The 25667-nt window shown below is 33.4% G+C and overlaps 1 protein-coding gene across 2 annotated transcripts in view; it reads right to left on the minus strand.

Annotated features, from left to right (window-relative positions):
- KLHL1 (kelch like family member 1) overlaps nucleotides 1–25667 on the minus strand; it is a 360871-nt gene that overhangs the window by 129430 nt on the left and 205774 nt on the right. For both annotated transcript variants that reach the window (XM_045478701.1, XM_045478696.1), the window contains exon 5: nucleotides 19837–20049. In XM_045478701.1, coding sequence (XP_045334657.1) covers nucleotides 19837–20049 — 213 coding nt within the window. The remainder of the gene's footprint in view (nucleotides 1–19836; nucleotides 20050–25667) is intronic.

A 25667-nucleotide genomic window follows, 5' to 3' on the forward strand; every position in this document is an offset into this window, starting at 1 on the left:
ACCACGAGACTTATGAAAGATAGATTTCTTTATCTGTAGCATTGGATTAAATGAAGGTATTAACTTTTGAGCTGTGTGATGTAGTAATTTTCCACATGTTAAATAGGTATTGGGCTATGTCTGTGTCATTGCCTGCATGACAGAGAGATGCTTAAGAACCAGTATTTTTCTTCATAGATATTATACATAATAACATTATCAAGTGTTTGATATTTTTGATACATTAATAAAATGTATGCTTTCTAAGAATAAAATTAATAGATATTTCTATTTTCCTTGATGTTTCCTTTTCCTAAACTCCCTCTTCCTTTCTGAAGATGTTTAGCCTGCTCCTATATGTCTAGTCTCTATTATAGACCTTTCCTGGCCTGGACATATCTCAAGCTCTAATTTACACTAACATTCTGGATCATCTTTTCCTGTAGAACTCATGTATCTGCTAGATACCAAGATAAAAAGATAAATCTCCTAGGGAAAAAGTAGTTAAAAACATTTAATTATTACTAGTTGGATGATTTTACTAATATCTTATAGGAATGATTACATTTCAATCCTAGCTGTTTTTGCCTGAAGTTGATGAACTCTACTCAAATGAGGTACTCAAATCACAACCTGATTTCAAAACATCTTGCAATAAGTAACATGCTCTTGAAAGAATAAAATGTATTGTGTTATTCAGTGTTATTTGCATTTCTGTAAGTTTTTCTTGTAAGAAATTTCTCTGAGTTAAGACACAATGTCCCCATACTAACTGTAGTTAACAAGTACAATGCACTAAGTGTACGGGTCACTCTAAAGTATACTTTCCCTTGAGAGGGATAAATGTACCAGTGACCTACACACAATATCAAAAAGGAAGTAACTATCTTTTTTTTTTTTTTCAACGTTTATTTATTTTTGGGACAGAGAGAGACAGAGCATAAATGGGGGAGGGGCAGAGAGAGAGGGAGACACAGAATCAGAAACAGGCTCCAGGCTCTGAGCCATCAGCCCAGAGCCTGACGCGGGGCTCGAACTCACGGACCACGAGATCGTGACCTGGCTGAAGTCGGATGCTTAACCGACTGCGCCACCCAGGCGCCCCAGGAAGTAACTATCTTAGGCTTATAAAGAACATCTGGTGCTACAAGAAAGATTGAAAATTCTTCCCCTGCTCCTCCCATATTCTGTCTCAGAGAAGTTGATGCTGATGGTAAGAAGCAAACACTCCCAGATGTTAACACAGATATTCAGGAAGGCAATTGAAAGGACTGCATTCAGTTTACTCTGGAAAATTAGATTTTTTTAAATTTCTATAATAATGTAGGCACAGTATGAAATTTTTGTTTTGCTTTAGCATTGTCTCAATTATCTTAAATAAAAACTTTTCGATTTCTCTCACACTAATTATAAGGTATCAGTCAGTATTTCACCTCCCTCATTCCACAAAGAGAAGATGGAGAAAGAATTTTAATCACTGCATATTTGCAGATTTCCAGCTTTCTTTAGATTTACTCTGATCAAAGTCCAACATACCTCTTTTGATCATCATCAGTGAGATATGTTCCTGTGAAAACATCAAGGTGAATGCATCTTGCAAGTCAATAAGGGATTAAAATAATTCTCCCAAGTAAAGCTAATTCCACTGGGCATACACTCTGCCTGTAGAGTTTCTAAAGTTTGGGTATGAAATGAGTTGTTCAAACATCTTGACTGAACAAACTTCAGGGATAAGGGAAAATATAGTCGTATTAATATAAATATTAAGGACATTAAAATAATTGGAATGTGTCAAGCCCCATGTCAGGCACTTTGGAGTATGCAAAAGTAATGTATCAGTTCCTAATTTAAATAATTTACAATATAATTTATATTATATTGGAGTCACATGTAATTTATAATATAATGGAACATATGCTTATTATTTCCTAGTACTTACAGCTAAATAAAAGTATTTTTGTTGTGTTGAGAAGCCTATTATATCTTTACCCAACATCCTAATTTTCAGATGGTTGATTTTTCCAAAACAGGAATCATTAAGCCATTCACTTTTCTTCTTTTCCTTACAAGTAACCCTCCTGGACTTGTATAACAGCTGAAAGTCATTTCAACAAGCTACATTAATCAACTTAATGCACAAGAAGATAATTTTTTAAAGTGGTATTCACTTGATCTGACAATTCTTCTGGGTGTTTATCCAAAGAAAATAAAACACTGACTTGAATGTATATGTGCACTCTCATGGTCTCACAGCATTAGCATTATTTACAATAGCTGAGACATGGAAACAATCTAAGTGTCCATTGAGGGATGGATGGATGGATAAAGAGAATGTGATATGTATATATGTAGGATTATTATTCATCCCTATGAAAGAAGGAAATCCTGCCATTTGTGACACCATGGATGGACCTTTTGGAGGGCATTATGGTAAATGAAATGAGTCACAAAGACAAAGACAAATACTATATTATTTTACTTATATGAGGGATCTTCTAATACACACACACACACACACACCCCAAACTCATAGTTGCAGAGAACAGATTAGTAGTTGCTAGAGGCAGGGGACAGGTGGTGGGTGAAATGGGTGAAGGTGGTCAAATGGTACAAGAAATATGGACAAAGTACTCTAGGAAATAGGAAGGCATGCTTAACCAAGTATTATGTGGTAAATAAATACTTACAACAGAGTGTCTTCTTTAAATTGAATCAATAAACACAAGTACCTGTTTGCCAGGCACAGAAAAGAATAAACGATATTTCAATAAAAAAGTTTAGAGGTTCAGAGGAATAAAAGGAAGTCAAGCAGAATCCAGACTAATGATATTTATTCAAAATATGGTATTCATTGAGATTCTTTTTATTTTTTTAAATGTTTTTATTTATTTTTGAGAGAGAGAGTGAGCGCACACACGTGAGTGGGGGAGGGACAGAAAAAGAGAGGGAGACACAGAATCTGAAGCAGGCTCCAGGATCTGAGCTGTCAGCACAGAGCCCGATGTGGGGCTTGAACTCATGAACCATGAGATCATGGCCTGAGCCGAAGTCATACACTTAAACGATTGAACCACCCAGGCGTCCTGAGACTCTATTCTTAGTAAAATCTTTCTTTCTCTTATATCTTTATATATTTTAATCTCCATCCATCCATCCATCCACCCAAACTTCCATCCTTATATATAAAGCCATATAATAGTATAATCAGATTATGCTTATGTAATCATACAATCGAATGTCCTTATGAATCCTTTTTTTCTCTCACTTAACACATCAAATCCACTGGACATACTTTTAGTTTAACCTTCAAGATATTCTAGAATATATTTACAACTTTGGGACAAGCTAACATCCTCCCTGGACTATTGTAAAACCTCCTAACTAGTGTATCTGCTTCCAGTCCGTCCTTTTAGTGCTGATTGTTTTCATTTGTTTCCCTGTCATTCAATTTGCACTGTTCTCTGTCCAGTTTAGTTTCTTGAGAGGCTAAACATTCTGGAACTACATCACATGGCTCCGTTGCTGAATTGCTTTTGGCCAAGTCCAGCCAATGGGACTTACAAGCAGAAAGTTAGATGGTGGAAATAAAGATGAGTGTTTTCTTCCCTATTCCCTGCAAAACATGGCTGTAGTGATGTCGTTTTATGACTACAGCTCATGTAGGGCAGCCACTCTGTTATAGTTCTGATATTTCTGAAGTAAGTAATATGGTTTTCTCCATTATCACCTTGGTTCAGGGGCCCTGAGTCCTCAGCCTACTTTGTGCATTTTCTGAACACTGGCCACATCTCTGTAAGTAGTGCCTTCATTAACATCTCTTCATATGAACCATTTTTGGTAAATTTTATCTCCTGCTGGGATCTTAGCTATTGCACCATCATATAGTTTATTTTTCATACACTAGCTAGAATGATCCTTTTAAGATAGAGTTACTCTCTACTTTTGAATACATTTGAATTTTTCCATAATAAAAAATAAGAAGAAACAACAGAGCATGTGTCTTCTCTGTTCAAAATCCCTCAGTGACTTTCCATAGTAATTGACATAAAAGCCAAACTCCTTATGACCATCTAAGCCCTGTATTACCTATTTCCTGAACACTTCTGACCTCATCTTCCACACACCTGCTACCTTGTCCAAAGAATTCTATTTACCTTGGCCTCATTGCTGTTCCTTCTTCCTGGAACACTCTTTTGTCTGATATCTATTTGGTTTTTCCCTCATTTATTTTTTTGTCTCTGCTCAAAGTCACTTTCTCATAAAGGACTTCTCTGGCCTACCTAAGTTGGCAACCCCAAGCACTCTCTCACCTTGTCTTGTTTACTTTAATTCATAATTATTTTCACCATCTGAGTTTTAAGTAAGGCATAGTTCATTTGATGGTTGTTGCCAACCTTTCATTCTGTCCTCCGCTTCTTGTTAAAATGTGGCTGCATTAGAGTAAAGAGCAGTCTGTTTGAGTCAACACCACTCCATACAGGCGGCACTTAGAAAGTCTTCATGAAATGAGTGAGTGAGTGAATGAATAAGTGAAGAGATTTCTAGACTGATTTTCACCGAATGATTGATTCTGGTGTTTTATTAATGGTAGCAGTTTAGATCTTTGCTGTTTTCCCTGTTGTATGTGTAGATGATTTACTGTTAATCAACATATCAACATATCAATAAAATGAATATGTGTTTTGAAAAATTCACCCTGGAGGCATTGTGAAGAGCAGAAACAGATGGGGAAAGATGTCACTAGAGTTGGACAATTATCACTGAGTCCACTACAAAAAAGAAAAAAAAGACTAATCTAAAGTTATTGAAGATATACATGGAAAGAAAAGATTTAGAACATTTTTAAAGAATCACATTTACCAAAAAACAAAACAAACAAACAAACAACATACACACACACACACACACACACACACAAAATCAAAATAAAAACAAAAAATTCCAAAATTTGGTGACACATGAAGAAGACAATAGCTATTAATAAGGAATTTATTTGAAGATCTAACACATATCTAGTCCTTGTTTCTGGACATGACATCAGGACAAGATGCCATTCCTGTCTCCTAAAAAACTGATCAATCACGGGGTGCCTGGGTGGCCCAGTTGGTTCTGACTCAAGCATCTGACTCTTGATCTGAGATCAGGCCATGCTCTCACAGTTTGTGGACTTGAACCCCGCATCAAGCTCTGTGCTTACAACGCAGAGTCTGGGATTCTGTCTCTCCCAGTCTCTCTCTCTCTCTCTCAAAATAAGTATTTAAACTAAAAAAAAAATTGACCAATCAGATGAAATGTGTATTTATCATTCAACTAGATCTTCATATTTCAGGCACAACTTATGTATGTGCCCAATTCTACATATATTTTAGCATACACAGAAAATAATGAGCATTAGCACAAATATTAGGATGAGGTCAAATCTAATGGTCAGGATAAAATCTCATCTTTTATTTTTATAATAGCTGAATATTATGAGTGACGACTCACTGAAACTAGATTTCACGTGTTCCTTTCGATTAAATATTCATCACTCCCTAAATTCTTACCATATACTTGCCATCTTTTATTCTAGCTTCTTTTTGAAAAGAGTAGAACACTTATGTTGATTTGTAGCAAATTGGGAAGTTGTTTAATGGTTTGGAAAACCCCCATAGCTGACTGAATTGAGAATAACACACTCATTATTATTTATGACTCTATTTCCAGGTCTTTATAGGTCAGCTTATTGAATTCACTGAATATGCTGCTTTTCCAGCTCAGCAAAGCAAATTTTGCAAGCTACTTTGTGGCAGAGAGACTCATAAAAATGTGCCAATTTTTTAAGTTATAAACACATTTTATAATTTGTGTTTATAACTTGGGATAATATACTCTAAATGAAAATCTATTGTTCATTAACCTTTGCCATTAAGAATTCCAAAACTTTAAAAAATAATAACCACCCAGGGACACCTGGATGGCTCAGTCGGTTGAGCATCTGACTCTTGATCTCTCCTCAGGACATGATCTCATGGTTCATGAGATCTTTTTTTCACACCAGGAAAATGAGAAACATAATATGCAAACTACATCAGGAAAGAGATTAATAACAGAACATGATTTATATAATACTTATTTTTAAAAGCTATTTTTCAGTTAACACGATATTTATTTTTTAAATGTTCTTCAAAAGAAAAATAAATATTTTGCTTTAAAATCAACAATTGAATTTTGATTCTTTAAACATCTATTTATTAAATCATTATTCCATGCCAAATAAAGATAAAATTTCTTTGGTGAAAAAACAAGTGCTCAGAAGTATGCCTGAGTATTTTATTTTTTGATTTTTTATTTATTTTGTAAAGATTTTTTAAAAGTAATCTCTAAACCTGACATGGTTAGGTTAGATCCCCCAACCCTGGATCAAGAGTCACACGGTGTTCCGACTGAGCAAAGCTAGCGCCCCATACGTGAAATCAAATTCTATATTAGTTATTCATTCAGGAAAATGTTTCCTTTGAATTACAATAAAATTAAACTTTGTAGTTAAAATTATCTAACTTTCTACTTCAGATATAACAGGAAAAATTGAAATGTTCAGGATCTATGTTGTCTTTTCTGGTCTAGGTGTCATAATGACAGTTAATACCTCAAAAACTACTAAATGCTAAGTAAAAGTTAAAATATTTTTTTTGTTTGAAAGCTTGCTCTCATAGGTGGAAAAAATTGTTTTGATAATTAGAATTCCTAAGTTCCATTGCACATGCCTCTGTGAGTTTTTAAATTTAAAATATCTAAAGTAGTCTGCTTTAATTCTCACAGCTTGAATTTCTACTTGCAAAATATTAGGGGGCTGGTTTTGAAGGTCTTTCCTCCCCCCAAAAAATTCTGTGAAAGTAAGGTAGATACACATTTTAGTATGGCATTGTGATCATTCACATATTTTCCCTGGTGATTATGGAAATATAAATTCTAAACTGATCTGAATTGGCTTGATAAGGAAGGCAATAGTGTGGGTAAGAGATATTAGAGTAAACTACAAATTAGCAAAATTTAAAAAAATCACACAGTTTCACCAATTATTGTTCAGATTAAAAAGAAAAAAAAAGAGAAAAGTAATATACCCACTTAATGAGTTCTACTTGATGGGGTTAAACTATAGAAGACTAACAAAAATTACTGATAATAGCAAACTCTTAATTGTTTTCATTAACTTAAAATTGAATATATGGAAAGTAAATAAACCTTTCTCTAATTTATCAGGAGTCTTGAATTGGAAAATTTGATGTATTTGTGGGAAATATTAAATTAACATGTGCACCATTTTCTTAATGGTTGGAATATGAAATTGCATGGTACTCAGCCCCAATAAGATTATTCTAAGATAATTTATCTTTATATTTGAAAAAAATAACATCACTCCAAAAAATTCCGAATAGTTATGCAAAATAATATATAAGTATTTACCATTTTTTAACATTAGCAGTGCACTGTTACTTTCTGAATATTATTAAAGTAACAACTTATATTCTGGGTGACCTATAAGTATTTGCCATCTAATTAGAATGGAAAAGAGTGCTTTTGCCTGATTCTCTGGATAGTCATTAATGTTAAATTGCTCTTCTCTTGGGGGTATTTTTTCCATTTTCAGAGTCATTATAATAATAAACTATTTTATTTATTTGATACTCTTGGAAATTAAAATTATAGTCATAGTCATTTCAATACTTGTGTGATAAAATTCAATTCACTTGTGATTCATTCACACAGTATATAGTTTGCTTCCTTTCCTCTTAGGAATGATTTAAATTATACAAGCTTGCAAAGTAATTTTAAACAGTTTATTTTTTTAAGTCATAGGATTTTTGTCATTTAAAAGCTGTGAATGATGACTCTCAGGAAAACATGACTCCAGTGGAAGGAATATATATTTCACTAAAGGCCATTTATTTGATGAGCAAAAAGTTCTTTAAGCTTTTTTGTTTGTTTGTTTGTTTGTTTTATTTTAATACATATTGAATGACTGAAAGGCTCATGAGAGGTTTCAAGCATTGTAAAAATTATTTTTTTTCAGATGGAAAGACATACATATCTTAATTCTCCATAAAACTGTCAAGTATTTATTGAGTAGGCATCAATTCTTAGGGAAAAAAAATTAATTTCATTCACACAATGTTACTGACAGAAAAAAATATTTCTATCTTCTTGTCCTGAAGTGAAAACTGAGGTCCAATGAAATTAAACTTTCCATGAACAAACACTGAATTAATGTTGAACTCAAAAATATCAAATAAACACTCATTTATACCACTGCATCTACTCAACTACCAAAACTTGCATGCACATGTTTTTGCTTTTCTCCTGTTCACATAGATAATTTCCAATCCTCTTTTCTAAAGTCAATCTACCCACTTATGCATGAAATCCTACCTACCCTAGCACATTTAGATAAAATATTACAACAGTTCTTCCCTCTGTCTTACATCATCAAATTTCCTGTCTTCAGAATCACACCTGTGAGTATGTAAACATGCCTGATTCCTCTCCTTCAGTTTGGTGTTTATCAATATATTTTGTTTGTTTTATCAATTTATTGACCCTCAGCTCCAAAATGATCTTTTTCAACTGTTTTGTGAAAATGGATGATGAAATGGCCCGTTAAGGTTTTTTTTTTTCTTTGCCAGCTAGCACTATGGTAAGCATTGTCAGTAGAGGACACTGGAGAGACACTAGGGAGAAAGATTTTGCTTCCTGGTTTGAGTATGCCTATTCACCAGATTTCTGCAATGAATGCAGTTTCTCTAGTGCTTGCCTCCTGCGAGCATGATGGCCAGGAGAACCTAGAAAATTATCCCAGAAGTCTCCCCAGGTGATTTTGTAGCAGGTTGTCTCTTTTGGGATACCCAGAGGGAAGATTTCTAGTAAGTTCTAAAGGACAGATTTCTAGAAAATTCTACCACTGCTACAGCACAATGACTTGTCTGCCATTTAGTTAGCCATGGCTGCACTGTCTTCAAGGAGGTCTGAATCTCAGGTGGGGTGCTTCCGTGGGTGCTCTGTCTCAGCCCCAAGGCAGTAAGTAGCTGCTCCTTATACAAGAATACCTTGTTTTATAGGACTTTGATTTACTGTGCTTTGCAGATACGTGTTTATTACAAATTAAAGGTTTAAGACTTCACTGGAGGAAGTAACTAAAGATGTGGTAGAAATGGCAATAGAATTAGAACTAGAAGTAGAGCCTGAAAATGTGACTGAATTTCTGAAAGGTCACCATAAAACTTGAATGGATGAGTGGTTATCCTTATGGATGAACAAAGTGGTTTCTTGAGATGGAATCTACTCCTGGTGAAGATGCTGTGGAGACTGTTAAAATAAAGAATTTGGAATATTACATTAACTTTGTTGATAAAGCAGTGGCAGGGTTTCAGAGGATTGACTCCAGTTTTGAAAGAAATCTCTGTGAGTAAAATGCTATCAGGCATCATTGCTTGCTGCAGAGAAATCATTTGTGAAAGGGAAAGTCAATCAATACAGTAAACTTCATTGTTGTCTGGTTTCAAGAAATTGCCCCAGTCACCCCAGCCTTCAGCAACTACCACCCTGATCAGTCAGCAGCTATCAACATGGAGGCAAGACTCTCTACCATCAAAAAGAACATGACTCACTGAAAGCTCAAATGAAGGTTATTATTTTTTTAGTAGTAAAGTTTTTTCTAAAATAAGTATGTACATTGTTTTTCTTAGACATAATTCTATTGCATACTTAATGGGCTATACTTTTATAAATGTAAACATAACTTTTATATACACTGGGAAACCAAAAAATTCATTGGACTCACTTTACTGATATTCACTTTATTGTAGTGGTCTAGACCTAAAACAGCAATGTCTCTGAAGTATACCTCAGAAATCTGCTATTTCTATATTCTTTAGAGTTCCTTTAGCTTTTTAGTTTCTAATGCTTCCTTACTCCAAATCCTTCTTATACTTAGTGATTTTTTAAATAAATTTTCCATGTTAAAATTTCACTTTGTTTTTGTTTCTCTTCATTGAATCCTGGCTGATAAACCCAGCCACTTACAGACTATTTTTTTTTTTGTTCAATTTTGCAGTTTTAAACATCCTATGTATTTACTATTTTAAATGCTAGTTTTCCCACATTTGCTTAGCTCTATTCCACAGAAATTAATCTTGTCAAAGTTACCAATGACTTTCATATCCTTAAAAATCAATTAACGTACATCATTCTATTTGATCTCTCAGCAGCATTTGGTACAGGTTATCACTCAGTCCTCTCTGATGGTTTATTTTATGAAATTTCTGCCAGCAAGCTCCCTTGGTTTATATACTATTTGACTAGTGTCTTGATTTCAGTTACCAGGTTCTTTCTATCTCTAATTTTGTAATGTTTCGATGCCCAGAACGTGATTCTGAGTTCTCTGTACTTATTTATCTATTCTGACTTCTTAGGTAATACTATCTCATATCATGGCTTTAAATTATATCTATATGCCAACGGTTTCCTAATTTATATCTCCTAGTGTACCTCCACAACACCTAAATGATGCATTCAACTGCCTATTCAACATTTCCACTTAAAGGCTTAATAGAAATCTTCAATTCAGTATTCCATAATATCCTTCCTCATTGGGGCTCAAGCCAAAAAACCTGGGATCATTTCTGATTCCTCTCTTATCTCTTATTCTCCCATATAAACAGCTGTACTTACAAATATAACTAGAATGACAACACTTCTCACTATCTTCATTGTTACTACCTTATTACTCTTATGTGAATTCTCAAATATCTCACCTCTGCTATTGCTATCACCTCCTAACTGGTTTCCATTTTCTACTCTTGTTTCCCTGTGGTATACTCTCTACACAGCAACTAGATAGTCCATTCAACTGTGTACATGAGATCAAGTTCTTTTCTGCTTAAAACTCTGCAATGGCTTCCGTCACACTCAAAGGAAGTACCAAAGTCCTTGCAATTGCTTACAAGTCATTCAATGATTTCGATCCTCACCTTCTCTAAATTCCTCCAACAACTCACTCCCTGGATGACTCTGTTTCAGCCACACAGGCTGCCTTGCTTTTCCTCAAAGAGTAACAAGCAAAAATATTTTATAAAAATAGCAGTGTGGACAAGGGATGCAGGAACATATGTATTTTATCTATATCCCAAATAAATTACTGATCAAAATAAAATAATCTTATAATTGGATCAAGGTAGTTTCCTCTACTATAGCTTTACCTATGATATTTGCCCCCAAATTAAGAGTATTCTTTAGTCTAAGGATCCTATTTTAATCTTCAGATTTTATTTCTATAAACTTCAGTTACTAAAATATTAAAGTAGCTTCATGAGTTAACTGAGTTCCCTAAATCCTAAATTAAAATAGCTAGAAATATTTTAATGATTTAAATGGCTTTTGCTTCATTCCAAACATTCCACAATTTTTGTTAGTCCTCTTACAAATTATTATGTCCTTTAATTTTATCATTGTTATATAAAATAGGCATGAATAAAAAATGAAAATCTTCTTTAATGTTTAATTGAAGAAAATAATTGTTCTCACACTGTGTGGCCTCTTGGTAAATGTTATGTATATTATTTAATATGTACAAAAATGCTTATGAACTAACTGAAGTTCAAGGGTTTTTTTTCCCCATGGAATGGACTTTGTTTTCTGATATATTATGCTAGCAATGAAAATGGGACATTTTTTTCTTATAGCCAACTTATTTTTAAATGTATCATTAAATCAGAGGAATTCTAATGAATTTATGTTCTATGGATATATCTAATAAAGCAAAGAGATGAGGGAGCATATCCTATTTAATTTGCTTTCCTATTGTCCATTCAATAAAGGACTTTCAGTAAAGTCTGAATCAATGTGCTCTTTATGACTTCATCCATAGTACCCACTGTTAGCTCCATCATAGCACACTATTGTAGATTTCTCTCTCATTTCAGATAAGTCATATATCAACATACGGTTAAATGAAACTACAATTCCTAAGACCTAGAAAATGTTTTTTTTGTTGACTCGATGAATACTTTTTGAGTACTCATTATGCCAGGAATTTTGTGAACAAGAGCTTCAAATCTGGTTTTCTGAAAAATATATTTATAAGGAAAGAGATAAAAACAGATTAAAACTCAAGAAAAATAGTAGGTGAAAGTGCTAAGAACAGGACACATTTGATGTGGCATGTGATTAATTAGAAAGAGTCAGCCATGCTATGATGAATGTAAACATCTTCTAGGCAGTAGACGTTTAGAAAAGTGGTGTGGTGGGCAGTTCATCCCAGCAGGTAGGAGTATGTTATTAATGGCATTTTAAAGAATTGTCAAGGTCTAGTAATAACAAAAGTGGGCTGACTTTTGGCCATTTTATTATTGTCTTTAATAATCTACAAACTATGCCTCCCCTTTCATTGCTTGCACTTGAGAAGATATTCCTATCATCACCATCCTCTTCCACTGGCAAGCCACTGCTTCTAGCCCCCAGCATCAGCTGGCACAGATATGCTATAGAAGAAATAAACTTGACCTGTGCCAGAAACAGAAGGAATATCAGTGTACCTAGAGTATACTAAGTGCTGGGGAGAGATTAGGTCAGGGAGTTTGTAATCATGAAATAGACGATGTAGACTTTGCAGGGCAAGGATATTAGCATTTTGTCCTAAGAGTATAAATCTTAAATTTGAGATTAATGTATTCACACTTCAAGAGTTCTGTTGTTGGAAATTACTGCCATAGTTAAGCATAAAAGTTCGAGTAACAGGTAGGATACTATTCCAATTGTGCAGGAGAAGGATGGTGGTGGCTTATTTTAGGATGGGGCTGTAGCGAGGCCAAAAAAAAAAAAAAAAAAAAAAAAAAAAAAAAAAAAACAGACTAAGGACATAGCTTAGAATACAGTCAAAAAGGACTTCCTAAAGAACTGAATGTTAAATGCAATGCAAAGTTAAGAATTAAAAGTGATGCTAGAATTTAAGCCTAAGCAACTAGATGGTTGGTAGTGTTATTTACTGAGAGTAGAGGAGCAGGGGGAAAGTCTTGGGATCTTCAATTCTTCCAGTATGTGAAGTTTTGGATGGCTCTTGGATATCTAATTAGAGATATCAAGTAGTTAACCAGGTATTTGAATCTATCTCTCAGGAAAAGTTTAGAGCTAAATATATAAATTTGGAACTTACAATTGACTCCTATAAAGTATTTAAAAGTACAGAAGTAAATATTATTCTTTTTTTTTTTTTTAATTTAAAAAAAAATTTTTTTTTTCAACGTTTATTTTTGGGACAGAGAGAGACAGAGCATGAACGGGGGAGGGTCAGAGAGAGAGGGAAACACAGAATCGGAAACAGGCTCCAGGCTCTGAGCCATCCGCCCAGAGCCTGACGCGGGGCTCGAACTCACGGACCGCGAGATCGTGACTTGGCTGAAGTCGGACGCTTAACCGACTGCGCCACCCAGGCGCCCCGTAAATATTATTCTTTATGCAGAGCACATGGTGTCTTGGGGCATTGCAACATCACAGAGTACAAAAAAATTAGGAATAGCAATTGGGTAAGAGTGGCCAGATCAATTCTGTCAAACGTCGCTGGGAAGCCAAGTATAAGATAGAAACAAATGAGATAGGCAGAATATTACAGCATGGAGGTTTGCGGTGATTTTAAATTGTTCAAAGGATTGATTACAGTGGATTGAAGAGAGAATGATGATTATTAATAATTAGATTTATTACAACTATAAATAATAATTACATATTTTGCTTGAAAAGGAAACAGAATTGAAACCGTAGGTAGGAATATGAGGAGTTTTGTTTAATATATGCGAAACAACAAATCTACATGAGTCAATACCAATGATCCGATACGGAACAAATTAATAATATAAAATATAAAAGGGGTCACTGAAGTAGTGAAATTTCAATGGCGATAAAGATGGGATACAAACCACAAGCATTGAGATCAGCCCTTGACAAAAGCACAGAGGCTTTCAGCACTGTAACAAAAAAGTAGTCTTTCAGATTAGGTTCCAATTTCTCTACCCTTGTGACCAAAAAGAGAAATGTGTGTAAGTTTGAGTCTGTGCTTGTGCATATCTTTTGTTGTTGTTGTTGTTTTTACATTATAACTCACTTACAAAAAATGATGAAATAAAAAATTATTGTATTTTCTTAATATTATAACTTGAACCGTGAATGCCATCATGTGATAGATGATCATGAAACTAAATGGTATTTCCGGTAAGATTTTAGAGGCATATATTGTCTGAGCATTTCTGTTTTAAAAACACTGTTTCCCAAGTTTCTTTCAGAGAATAACATTATTCTACACTTTTAAAAACTATTACAGTCTAGTTTTGTGGAGAAGACTATTTCTTTGATGATGTCTGGTATAATCATTAATTAATCAGACAGCAAGCAGATCAGAGAGAGAGAGAAAAAAAAAAACCAAACAAAATAGAACAAAAACAAATTGAAGAGTAACAAAGACCGGAAATGCATTGTTAATGTGTTTGATTAATTCCTTTTGCCTTACTCCTTTGTAAGAGTTAAAAGTTTTTTTTCTTTTCTTTTCCTTTGTAAAAGTAAGATACATAATACACTAAATACTGAACATTTATGCTGACAAACTTGGAGAATTGTTGGAATTATCAGGTGGTTTATCAATGCTTCCTTTGGAGAAGTAAAACCAAACAAAACATATAAATTACTCAGGAGTATAATCTACTCAGTATATCTTACATTGTGATTTATGAATGCTCTTGTTATATTGATTTGTTCTTTGTCATTTGCTTGCTTTTCATTAGGATTTTTAGTGGTGGCTATAATTTTTATAGACAGCAGAATCTATATCACTGGTATCTGATCAACTGTCACATTTCCAATGGAGTAAAAAATGTTGATGACCTCTCCCTTCTCATATTGCTATTATTACATAAAGAATCTTTTGGAATAAATTAATTACAGCTTTGCATAGAAATATGTATTCTTATAAAATAGAAGTAGTATCTGTTTCCTTAAGATACACTTTTGGTTTCCTTGTTATTTTGTTATTTTTTTATTATTAAAATAAGCCATTTTCTTCTAAGCTTAGGCAATCATTTGTTATTACATTTCATATGTTTTTTTTCTTTCACATTTTGCTACCGAAAGTGTTTATGTACATAAACACACACACACACACACACACACACACACACACACACACACAGCTACATATTTGTTTTAAAAGTCAGTAGGTGTCTGGTTAGTAAGTTATAAGAAGTCTTTATCCTTGTCATCTCAAAAGAGAAACAATACCAATTCCAAATAAGAAACATAGTTTATTTGTATATGTCTAACCTTCTAAATAATCTCTGACTGTGATAAAACTGAGTTTTTTGGAAGATATTTTGACTTGAGTATATATACAATTGCAATCCTTTCATTTTTGGAATAACATGATTTAAATTTCCAAACCAATCATTAGAAAGGAACACACCAAAAATTGGATAGTTTTTGTACTTTTAAAACAGGTATATAAGAAATAAATATTTATGTATGTATTACAAGTTTATATCTTATGAAATCAGTTAAAACGAGTGGAAACAATAGTTTCATAGTGTTAAAACATGTTATTGCATAGGAACATATTCTTTTGTTGCATCTTTATAAAAGAAAATATAGAAAAAAAGTAAATCGATGCATACACGCACAACACACACATACACATTCACTCTCTAAAATGAAATTTCCATACTTTTTCCAATTCTGTTGAAATTTTTAAACCTCTGGGCAGTCCAGAAAAATATAGAAACTCTTATGGAAAATTCTACTTCTCCCTTATTTAAAATATAATGTTAAAAGATAATAGAAGTCACTCACTATTAGACTATAACTCAATTATGTATTTCTTTCATTTTGCCTTTTCCTCAGTTCCTTTCTATAGCAAAGCCAACTGAATTTATTTCAGCAATAACTATTATATTTCAATACAAGATAAAATAGACATTTCACTTCTGAGTCTTTTTATGTCTCTTCTTTTATTCTCTTCTGAAGCTCATGGTGTCTACCACTGTGCTTAACTAAAATCCATACTGTCTACCAAAATTTATATCTTTATTATATATTTGTACACCAAATTAACATAATTTATACTCTATAATAACATACATTAATTTATAAATAAAAGAGAATATCAGAACAGATTTTCTCTTGTGAACTTAAGAAATAACTAAACACAGATACACATGATGGAAAAAATATCTATGAGAATGCAGATTGTGATAAATAATTAAAGTGAAATCCACCTAAGGCAGGTTGGTCAATTGGCTCACAAGCATAAGAGAAGACTGTTAGTGTAGTAATAATCTAGATTTATTCTTTGACAGCAGTCAATCTTTTAACATGTTTTCTTTGTTGATGAAGTCTCTCTCAATGTCTTTATTTTTACTTTTTGTTTAAGCTCTAGAAATTTTTCCATGCACTTACTAAATAGAAACTAGAAAGTCAAGGCTGTAAAAATACTCCCAGTTATTTAGTTTAGCTTTATCCCAGAAGCACATATTTTTTTCTATATTTATTTCTTTTTGTTTTAGACATCTCTAAATCTTGGTTTTCTACTCTTGCCTTGGTCAGTACTTGTTGTGTTTTGCTTCACAATATTATATGTAGCTCCCAACAGGTCTTCTGAGCATCGTTCTCTCACTTACCTGAAACCTGTCATTTATATCACAGGAATTATCGTACAAATTCTTCTCTCAGGTCTCCTTAAAAAATTAGCCCATTTACTCTTTCCCTTTGAAAATAAATTCTTACCTCACTAGAAAAATGGAGATTTTCCTTCTTTTAAATATTGCTAGTACTCTAAAATGTAATATTGCATTTTATATAACTATTAAAGATTAAATAAAGGTTTATGTATATAATAAGCACATATATTTAATCTTTAATAGATATGTAAATTATGTATATAATAAACATATATATACATATATATAATAAACATATATATTGAGAGAGAGGGAGGAGGGAAGAGAGGAGAGTGTTGGTGTATAAGCAATACATAATAGGTGTAAACATATATTTAATGGCTCCAGGATCAAGAAAAAATGTTTCCTGATCATCATAATGGCTTTTCTTAAAGACCCTAAGATGCTTAGTTTCTTTGAAAGTTCATGTAAAAGGCTAGAAAATCCTAGATTTGATTAAACTCTTTTTTTTTTTAACCTCTGTCGGAGATTGAGTTAAATATGAAGCCAACAGAAAAATACTACACTCATTTCTCCTCAGTGGAATAATCAGATACATCCAGAGCACAATTTGACCTCTACAACTCCATAGGAAGACAGCTATCATTCCCATTCTCAATTTCTTCATTTGTCAAATGGTAATAATAATATTTACTACATGGGATAATGAAGAAATTAAATGAGATGAAGTGTATTATTATTGGTAACTAAAGAAAGAAATAAAAGCATGTTATTTCCTATTCCCCTGCTCTTCTTCCTTCACCAGTCTTTTTGTAGGAATATTCAAAACTGCTGTATTCAGGCGATTTTTTATAATCTTCCATTTTTGAAAGCAAACAAAGAAGCAACGTACACTCAGTAGAACTACATCACAGCTCAGGTTTGCAAGAAGTCTGGATTTCTCACTAGCTCTATGGCCTTTGACAAGGTCACTTAACCTCTTTCAACCTGTTTTCCCTCTGTACAATATAATTCATAACATCTACCTTGCAGTTGTGTATTGAAGGTTAGAAATATATGGAAAGTGCTTATCATGACATGTAATTCTGTTAGTTAAGAAGTGATAGCTCCTCCTATATCCAGAAACATTTTATGAAAAGAAAATGTGTTTTACTCTTTCTTCTTGCACATCTATCTTGAAATTATATATAAAGTTAGTTCGGAATGGCCCTAGTTTGAGAAATGAGGAATAGAGAATAGATATATGCTATATTTATACCTATTAGACACTGTAATAAGAGTATACTTAAAAGTCTTTTACTAGCGAGTTACATCAAAAATATATATCTTAATCTCTAATGTTAATAAATAGTTTAATGTATTAAGATGAATCAGCTGAACCAATAAGAATTAAAACTATAATTTTAATGTGTAGCCTTAGGAACAAATAAGCTAATAGGATGTACATGTCTATTCTGATGGAATAGTATAGACAGATGTATAGGTAAAAGCATCTCCCATTTTTGATGACAGATGAGTATGATATTTTTGGCTAATAGTGATCATTGGCCATTCCTATCCTGAGAGAAGATCCCCAGGCTTCAAAGAATATCTTGCGTCAGAACCTAGGATGGAAGATGCAGACAAATCCAGTGCTTGGCTTCACAGTTTATTCTTTGTTTAGTTACCTAAATGCATTTGTCTCCCTTTTAAAATCCTGGTATTAGGATAATCTTATATAATTTGCTTAGGTAGGATTTCCATAAATTCTTTTTCTCTGTTTTTATTACTTTATTCATTTCAGCAGCCAGATGAAAAACAATTATTACTGTATTAAGTTTGATTTGTTATCCCAGTTTTGACACAGTGTTTTTTTTTTTAACTTTCCAATCTTAATATACGACCATACCTCTCACTTCACGTATTAGCATGTTATATTTGGCCTGTCATTCTTTCCCAGTGCCCTAATTCCCTGTATTACATTCTTAGTAATATATGTATTAGTGAAAGTGTTGAGGGTTGTATGGATCCAAAAGAAGGATCAGGTGAACGTTACAGGCCCCCCACAGCTACCAGAAAAAAAATGTATACACAACACAATTTTATCTAACATTGCGGAGGTAAGAGCTACCTTCAAGCTTATTTTGGATAGCCTGAGAAGACAGAAACCCCATGTTAACATTGCTGCACATAGATAATTTTGCAACATTACAAATTAGTTTAAAGCACAAGACTCCAAATCAGAGAAAAATACTCTTCTTCTTACGAACTGAATAAACTTGTTCTTATCAATTCACCTGTGTCTTACATAACTCATCAATCAAAGGAGGTGGTTGGTTCACTTGGTGTATGGATTCTCCTTAGCTCCAATTATTAAAGATTTCACAATCCCAACTGCCAAAGGCTGTTGTTCCATAAGTATGAACCCCGCCAGTATATGTCTTATCCATCTATAGAGGTTTGATATCTCATGCATTGAGCCTTAAAATATACTTCAAGGATGTATTTTCATCAGAAAATGATCATATTATTACACCTTAGGCTAGATAAATAAATTATATGGAAGATAGGCAGATGGATAGATTGTCAAAATAGGGAACCAGGGAATTAATTGCAAAGTTTTAAACATCTTCTAGATACTATTTATCTAATTTGATCCTCTCAAAATGTTTGTGTGATAGCACAATTTTATTCTATATATAAAGGAATTGAATATCAGAGACATTAAGTGACATTCTCATAGTTATATGAACATGAGTCAATATGTGGCAGAGACGGAATTCATACCTCTCATCATCATTTTCCATCACCAAATTTTCCTGAAAAGAGTATTTGATTAAAAGTAAAAACAAAATTGTGAAGAATAATAATGAACAGGGTGTGATGCTCCTTTTTCTTTAATAATTGAACAGTTGTAAGAAAATGGTAGTGGAGGGGCATAAAACTTAGTTTGGGAAATGGTTGGACTTTCTGCCTTCAAGTGTGTGTGTGTGTGTGTGTGTGTGTGCGCGCGCGCACGCACGCATTTACTATATACATATTAATTGAACATGACTATGTTACCAAATGCTTTATGGGTATTATTTTCTATTTTAAGTTGTTATTATCCTTTTATTTATATTTTGATGTTACTTTTAACGTAGGATTTTTCAACACATAGTAGCCATTAATCAGCATCACATGCAATTACCTGTGGCGGAAGCAGTGGCAGTCTTATAAAGGCAAGAAGCATACTCAAGTCATTGCATCTCCTCTGCATGTCATACTTGACCCACATCATTAATGCATGGAAGATGGTTTCTTCATCAGGGACATTTACATCATCGCTGGCCAGGAGTTTATGGAGCTCCTCAGCTGGAAGCAGTAAAAACTCTTGATTTCTCATAACTTCCATTATGTTTTCCTGCAGGGAGAAAACATCTTGGCATAAATTTGGCTTCACTTTGATTTAGCTAGCAAAGCATCTCAGAAAGAAATGAGAAAAGTCGTCAATAACCTTTGTTCTCATTATAACATAATCCTTGAGACTTAATCCTTCAGAAACTAGAAGCTGTTAAAATGAAAGCATTGTAATTGTAATTGAAGTGTAAATGTATCAGAGACAGCACAGATCTTGTAATAACTGGAGGATTATAATGTTGAGCTTTGTTATGCAGGCAGAATGTACTAAGTGATTAAATGTTCAAGTTTCAAGTGGACCTGCTATGTAAGATTTGGTGAATACGAAGAGAATAGCATTTCAGATTTTTTAAAGCTTGACTACCTATACATGAATCAGAAAGTGGGAATGAAACTACATAGAGAGTAAATGACACTATAAGATGCATCATTGTTTATTTAGAAGCAAAAAAAAAAAAAACCCAAAACAAACAAAAAAACTCCCCAAAAAACAAAACAAAACAAAACAAAAAAAAATATAGCACAAATAGGCCAGAGAAGTCACAAAAGCACGTATGTTCCACCCTTTTATTATCTCTCATACCTCCCTCCTCTCATCACAATTTCTCTGGCTTAATTTAGATCCCCATTTATTTTCTTCCAGATTGCTGCCATAACCTTCTAATTACTCTGCCTGACTCTATTCTTAGCTTCTTTACTGCAGCCCCTATAATAATGATAGAATGTGTCTAAAACATAAAATGTATGCCATTACTCTGAAGTTTTGCTTGGTTTCGTTTGGTCTACTTTTGTTTTTTGGTTCAAATCTCTTGGTTAACCACACTAGTTTTTTTCTGGTCTGACCTCCTTCTGTTCTAAGCCTACACGGCTTCACCTTATTTGTGTTCCAGTCACAAAAATTACTTACTCTTCTTTCAATTTCCATCCTGATTGACATGTCCTCCCTCTCTCCCTCTATCGCTTTAAAATGACTTTCATCCATGTTGTTTTCCTAATTTCTGTCATTTTCAAGACTCAATTCCAAATCTACTTGCTATATATGGGCTTCTCGAGCCCTCTGTCTGCTTGCATTTGATTGGCTGCCCCATCCATCATGCCTCTGCAGTGCGTGGTATTTATATCTGAGACAGCAGTTACCAAACTGTGGCCTAATTTTCAGTGTACTTAGGGGGTCTCATCACAAACTGGAAGCTCCTTGAGACAAACACCTTGACAATTAACCTTGTATATCTAGATCCTGGAACATAGCAGGTGAATAGTATATATTTATTGAATTGCTGTGCTGATGATCTTTGTAGAGAAGAATAAAATCTTGGAATTAGTACAGAACAGTGCAGTTTTTTCAAACACATTTTTAAAACGACTTGTCAAAAACTTTGTATTTTAGCAGACAGGCTTCAGGGGCTGATGTATGGTTAGGGAAGACATATCTGACTGGTTGCCTCTTCTGTTCCACCTTCCTCCGTGTCTCAACCCCAACAAAGATATAAGTAAGGATTCTCAAATCACAGTTTTGATAGAAATCTCAATACATGCCTATTATAGAAAAAAATATAAAAGAGATGGGACTAGATCTCTTCCCCAAAAGGCATTATGATTATCCTAAAGCTGAGTAGGAGATTCAGCAAGTGCCCATTACTGTGTATGTCAGAGCAAATCCAAACACATTTTCTAAGTCAGACCTAACCTTTATTAAGAGTATATCCTTGGAACTGAATCCAAGGCTTGAAATGCCTTCAGCTGTCACAAAAGAATGTCAACTTTTACTTTCATTCAGGTCATTTTTCATATTTATGTACATTTAATTGACATCACAGAATAGCTGATTTCCTGCAAATTTTTGTCCCCGGTGTTTCCTCTGTGCCTAATGTAGTACTATGTAAATTATTGATGTCCAATAACTATTTACTGAAGTAACCAAGAGAGTGTTCAGAGAAATAGTGCCACCAAGTTTCTCTAAAGAACTTGATAAAAAGTAAGATCAAGATGTCTTTGAAATCTTTGAAAGATGTTTTTGTCCATCTATTTTTCGAGTTACTGAAAAATCTATGCCCCTATTAAACTACACACAGAATTGTATAGCTAAACCAGCAGTATACAGTAAAGGGTGCCATAAAAAAGCAGTTCTATGAAACTCTTAGTGGTGTCTATCAAAGACATTGTTTAAGGCATATTTTGTTATATTTTACAGTGTCTCTTTATGATGACCCTTGGGAGAAATTTCCTACAGGTTTTAGTAGCAGGAATAATTGCACTTCTCCTGAGTAAATTGGTTTGCTTTTACTATGGATGTTGTAAATTATGAAATTGATCAGATTTCTCTTTTTATTTGGACTTTAGAAAACTTAGAGTTACATTGAAATCTATCTCATAGGAAGGCTATAGCCTTTCATAGTTTGATTTCTTTTTCAGATGCTCCATAGGTGTCATTTAACATCACTACAGCAGAATTTTTTTCTTTTATTCCTGAATCTGATTTAGAGTATATTTTTATAATTTTATGTCTTTGCAAGGCATACTGCATTTTTGGGAACAAGCCAGGTTTGAAAAAACTGCAATAAATAAACTGGACATTAAGAGCTAGTAGCAGATATTACTGGATCTGTCACATTGTATAGTATGTTGTTTATTATTTTTCCTTTACATATTTTAGATTTCTGAAGTTCTCTTTGCTCTTTTTTTGTTTTCTCCATCAAGTCCCCTTTTCATGATACACTGCCTAATAGTTTCCTGGTATTTTGTTTTTTGTTTTTTTGGGTTTTTTTGTTTTTGTTTTTGCTTTTGCTTATTCTAGCTTCTGGTAATTGTTTTGATTTCATTATGTTCTATTCACTGAAGAAGAAAAGAATATAAATTCACACTAGTTTCCATACATTGCTTGTGCACCTTAGCTAACTCCTTGTCAGAGAAGATCAAGTAATGAAAGGCATCAAAATTCTTTGGCCTATTTACCTTTTGTGCAATAACTTTACTTTAAACTTATTCAATAATTCATTCTATATGGATTTACTGAACACATAACATATGGTCCCGGATAACTGTAGTAAGGAGAACAAAATGGATGTGCATCAAAAAGCATACCACACATGAGACACCTATAAAACATGCAGTGCTTAGAAAATGACTTGTCAAGCAGGTTTCTCAAATGGGCCTAGAATATAGCTAGGAGTGTAAACTAGAAAATGGGAAATGGAAAGATTTAGTATTACAACTAGAGGAAAGCATATAAACAAAGACATAATAGCAGGTAATATGGTATAAATTGCCATATTTGGAATGTCAATTTCATTGAGAATGAGAGAGAAATAATATTGAAAGTTTACTTTAGACCATATAATGGAATACATTTATTTTAAAGATTTGACAGTCTCTCCATTAAATAGTAATATATACACACAACTTTTACACACAGATTGAACCATTTATTATAAAGAAGATTTTAGCACCAAATTTAAGTTGCCACTACATAAGACACAAATAATCTTAATTAATTAGAGCAAGACTAAATTTTAGTATCTACTTTTTCTACTTCATAATATTTAAATAATTTGGCTAACTATAAAAATTATAATTTTTTTATTTGGAACAGAATTTACTCACCTTTTTATTTAATTATTTCATGAATGTGACACAAATATTTTCTAATATTAATTTTCTTCTCTCCCTTAATTATATTATTGTCTTCCCTTAGCTTATTATTGGTTATATATCAATAATTAGTAATTGATTTGAAGTTCCAGTAGGAATTAATTTTTTGACATAATTTTGAAAGTCAGTTAACAATTAATGGTAATATTAGGTCAAAATAATATAAGTAAATTTATTCAATTATCATATTTTAGTTATTGATGTGGTTAAAATTATGAGTATTAAATTGTAGTAAAATATTTTATTAATGTTCAAATAACTTTAACATAAACTTTAACATTGTTTACTTCATCCGCAGCTACTCCCAATGTAGTAGTACACTATATACATGATACACTATTATGGTTAACTCATAGAAACCAATGTTATGCACGTCTACTGAGTTAAAACTTATGTTTTACCATCTTGCACTTTGTGATCAGAGGTCAGTTAGAAGAACTTTCTTTTCTTTTATGAGTATTATTTGTTTTAAAATTTAAAATTTTTTAGAAAGAGAGAGAGAGCGCGCACTAGCCAGAGAGAGGGGCAGAAGGAAAGAGAGAATCTCAAGTAGGCTCCAAGCCCAGTGCTCAGCAGGCTGATGGGGGCTAGATCACACAACCCTGGGATCATGACCTGAGCCAAAATCAAGAGTTGGATGCTAAACTGACTGAACCACCCAGTCACCCCACTTAGAAGAACCTCCTAATTGCTTTTTTAAGCATTATATTGGAAAGGTTAATCCTTTGTCAGACCACCACAGAATCTCTGGCTTGGTTCCAAATCACCAGAGGCCATAGAATTCATTGTCCATCTAAAATGTTATTGGTTAAAAAGATGAATTATTAGGAGACTCAAACTATCAAATAAATGAAAAACTGAAAGGTGAGCCTGAGAAATGGCTACATCCTCTGGCTGAGGCTTATTATATAGATATGAAATTGCAAATGTTTGGTCTAAATTCGGAATTGAAGCAGAAGTTACATGATGCACCACCAGATTGAGTAGGGTCTCCTCAAACTTCATATCCACTTGAAAGCTCATGTGAGGTTTGGAAATAGGGTCATTGCAGATGTAAGTAGCTTAAGTTAAAATAAGGCCATACTGGATTAGAGTGGTCCCTAATCCAATTACTGGTATCCTAAAAGACAGAAACAGACATACAGTGAGAACACCACGTAAAGACAGAGGTGATCCAGAGGGAAGAAGGCCATGTGAGGGTGGAGATAAAAGTCATGCTGTCACTAGCCAAGGAATCCCAAGGATTGCTAGGAACCACCAGAATTTGGAAAAGTCAAGGGTGAATTCTTCTCTTGAACTTTCAGGGAGAGTATGGATCTGCTGACATCTTTATTTCAGACTTTTAGCCTCTAGAGCTATAAGAGAATAAATTTCTGTTGTTTTAAGCTACTCAGCTTTCAATATTTTGTTAAGGCAGCCGCAGGAAAATAATAAATATCATAAGAGAAAGTAAAAAAAAAAGTTACATTAAAAACCCTTACATAAACCTAAGAAACTATTCCCAATCTTTTAAATTATAATTTCTAGGCTCTTTATTTTATAGATTGATGCCTTTAAGAAATATCAGGTTTCCAATTACCTAAAAGATTGTCAGGGTCAGGAAAAAGTGTTCTACTATTAGGATCCAGATCTCTCTCTCTTGTTCTCTCTCCCTCTCCCTCTCCCTCTTCCTCTCCCTCTTTCCCTTTCTACTGCCTCTAGAATTTAAACCTTCTAGAAGTGCAGGGCGGGGAGACATATCTCTTCCAATTATCAAGGGCTTCTTACATCAGCTACCTTGAAGTTACTATACTGATATACTGGTGTCAAGACTAACCCTTTCAAGGTAAAAACTTGGCTTTTGATTACATTCCTTGCCTGAATTTTTAATTTTTAATCCCAGTGTCAAAGTTGCTCTCTGAACTCTTTCAATACTACTTTAGAGTTCAAAGGGAATAGAGACTCATTAAGAGATAAATAACACCTTGTTATTTT

Source organism: Leopardus geoffroyi, chromosome A1, assembly GCF_018350155.1.
Source record: "Leopardus geoffroyi isolate Oge1 chromosome A1, O.geoffroyi_Oge1_pat1.0, whole genome shotgun sequence".
NCBI classification, from domain to species: Eukaryota; Metazoa; Chordata; class Mammalia; order Carnivora; family Felidae; genus Leopardus; species Leopardus geoffroyi.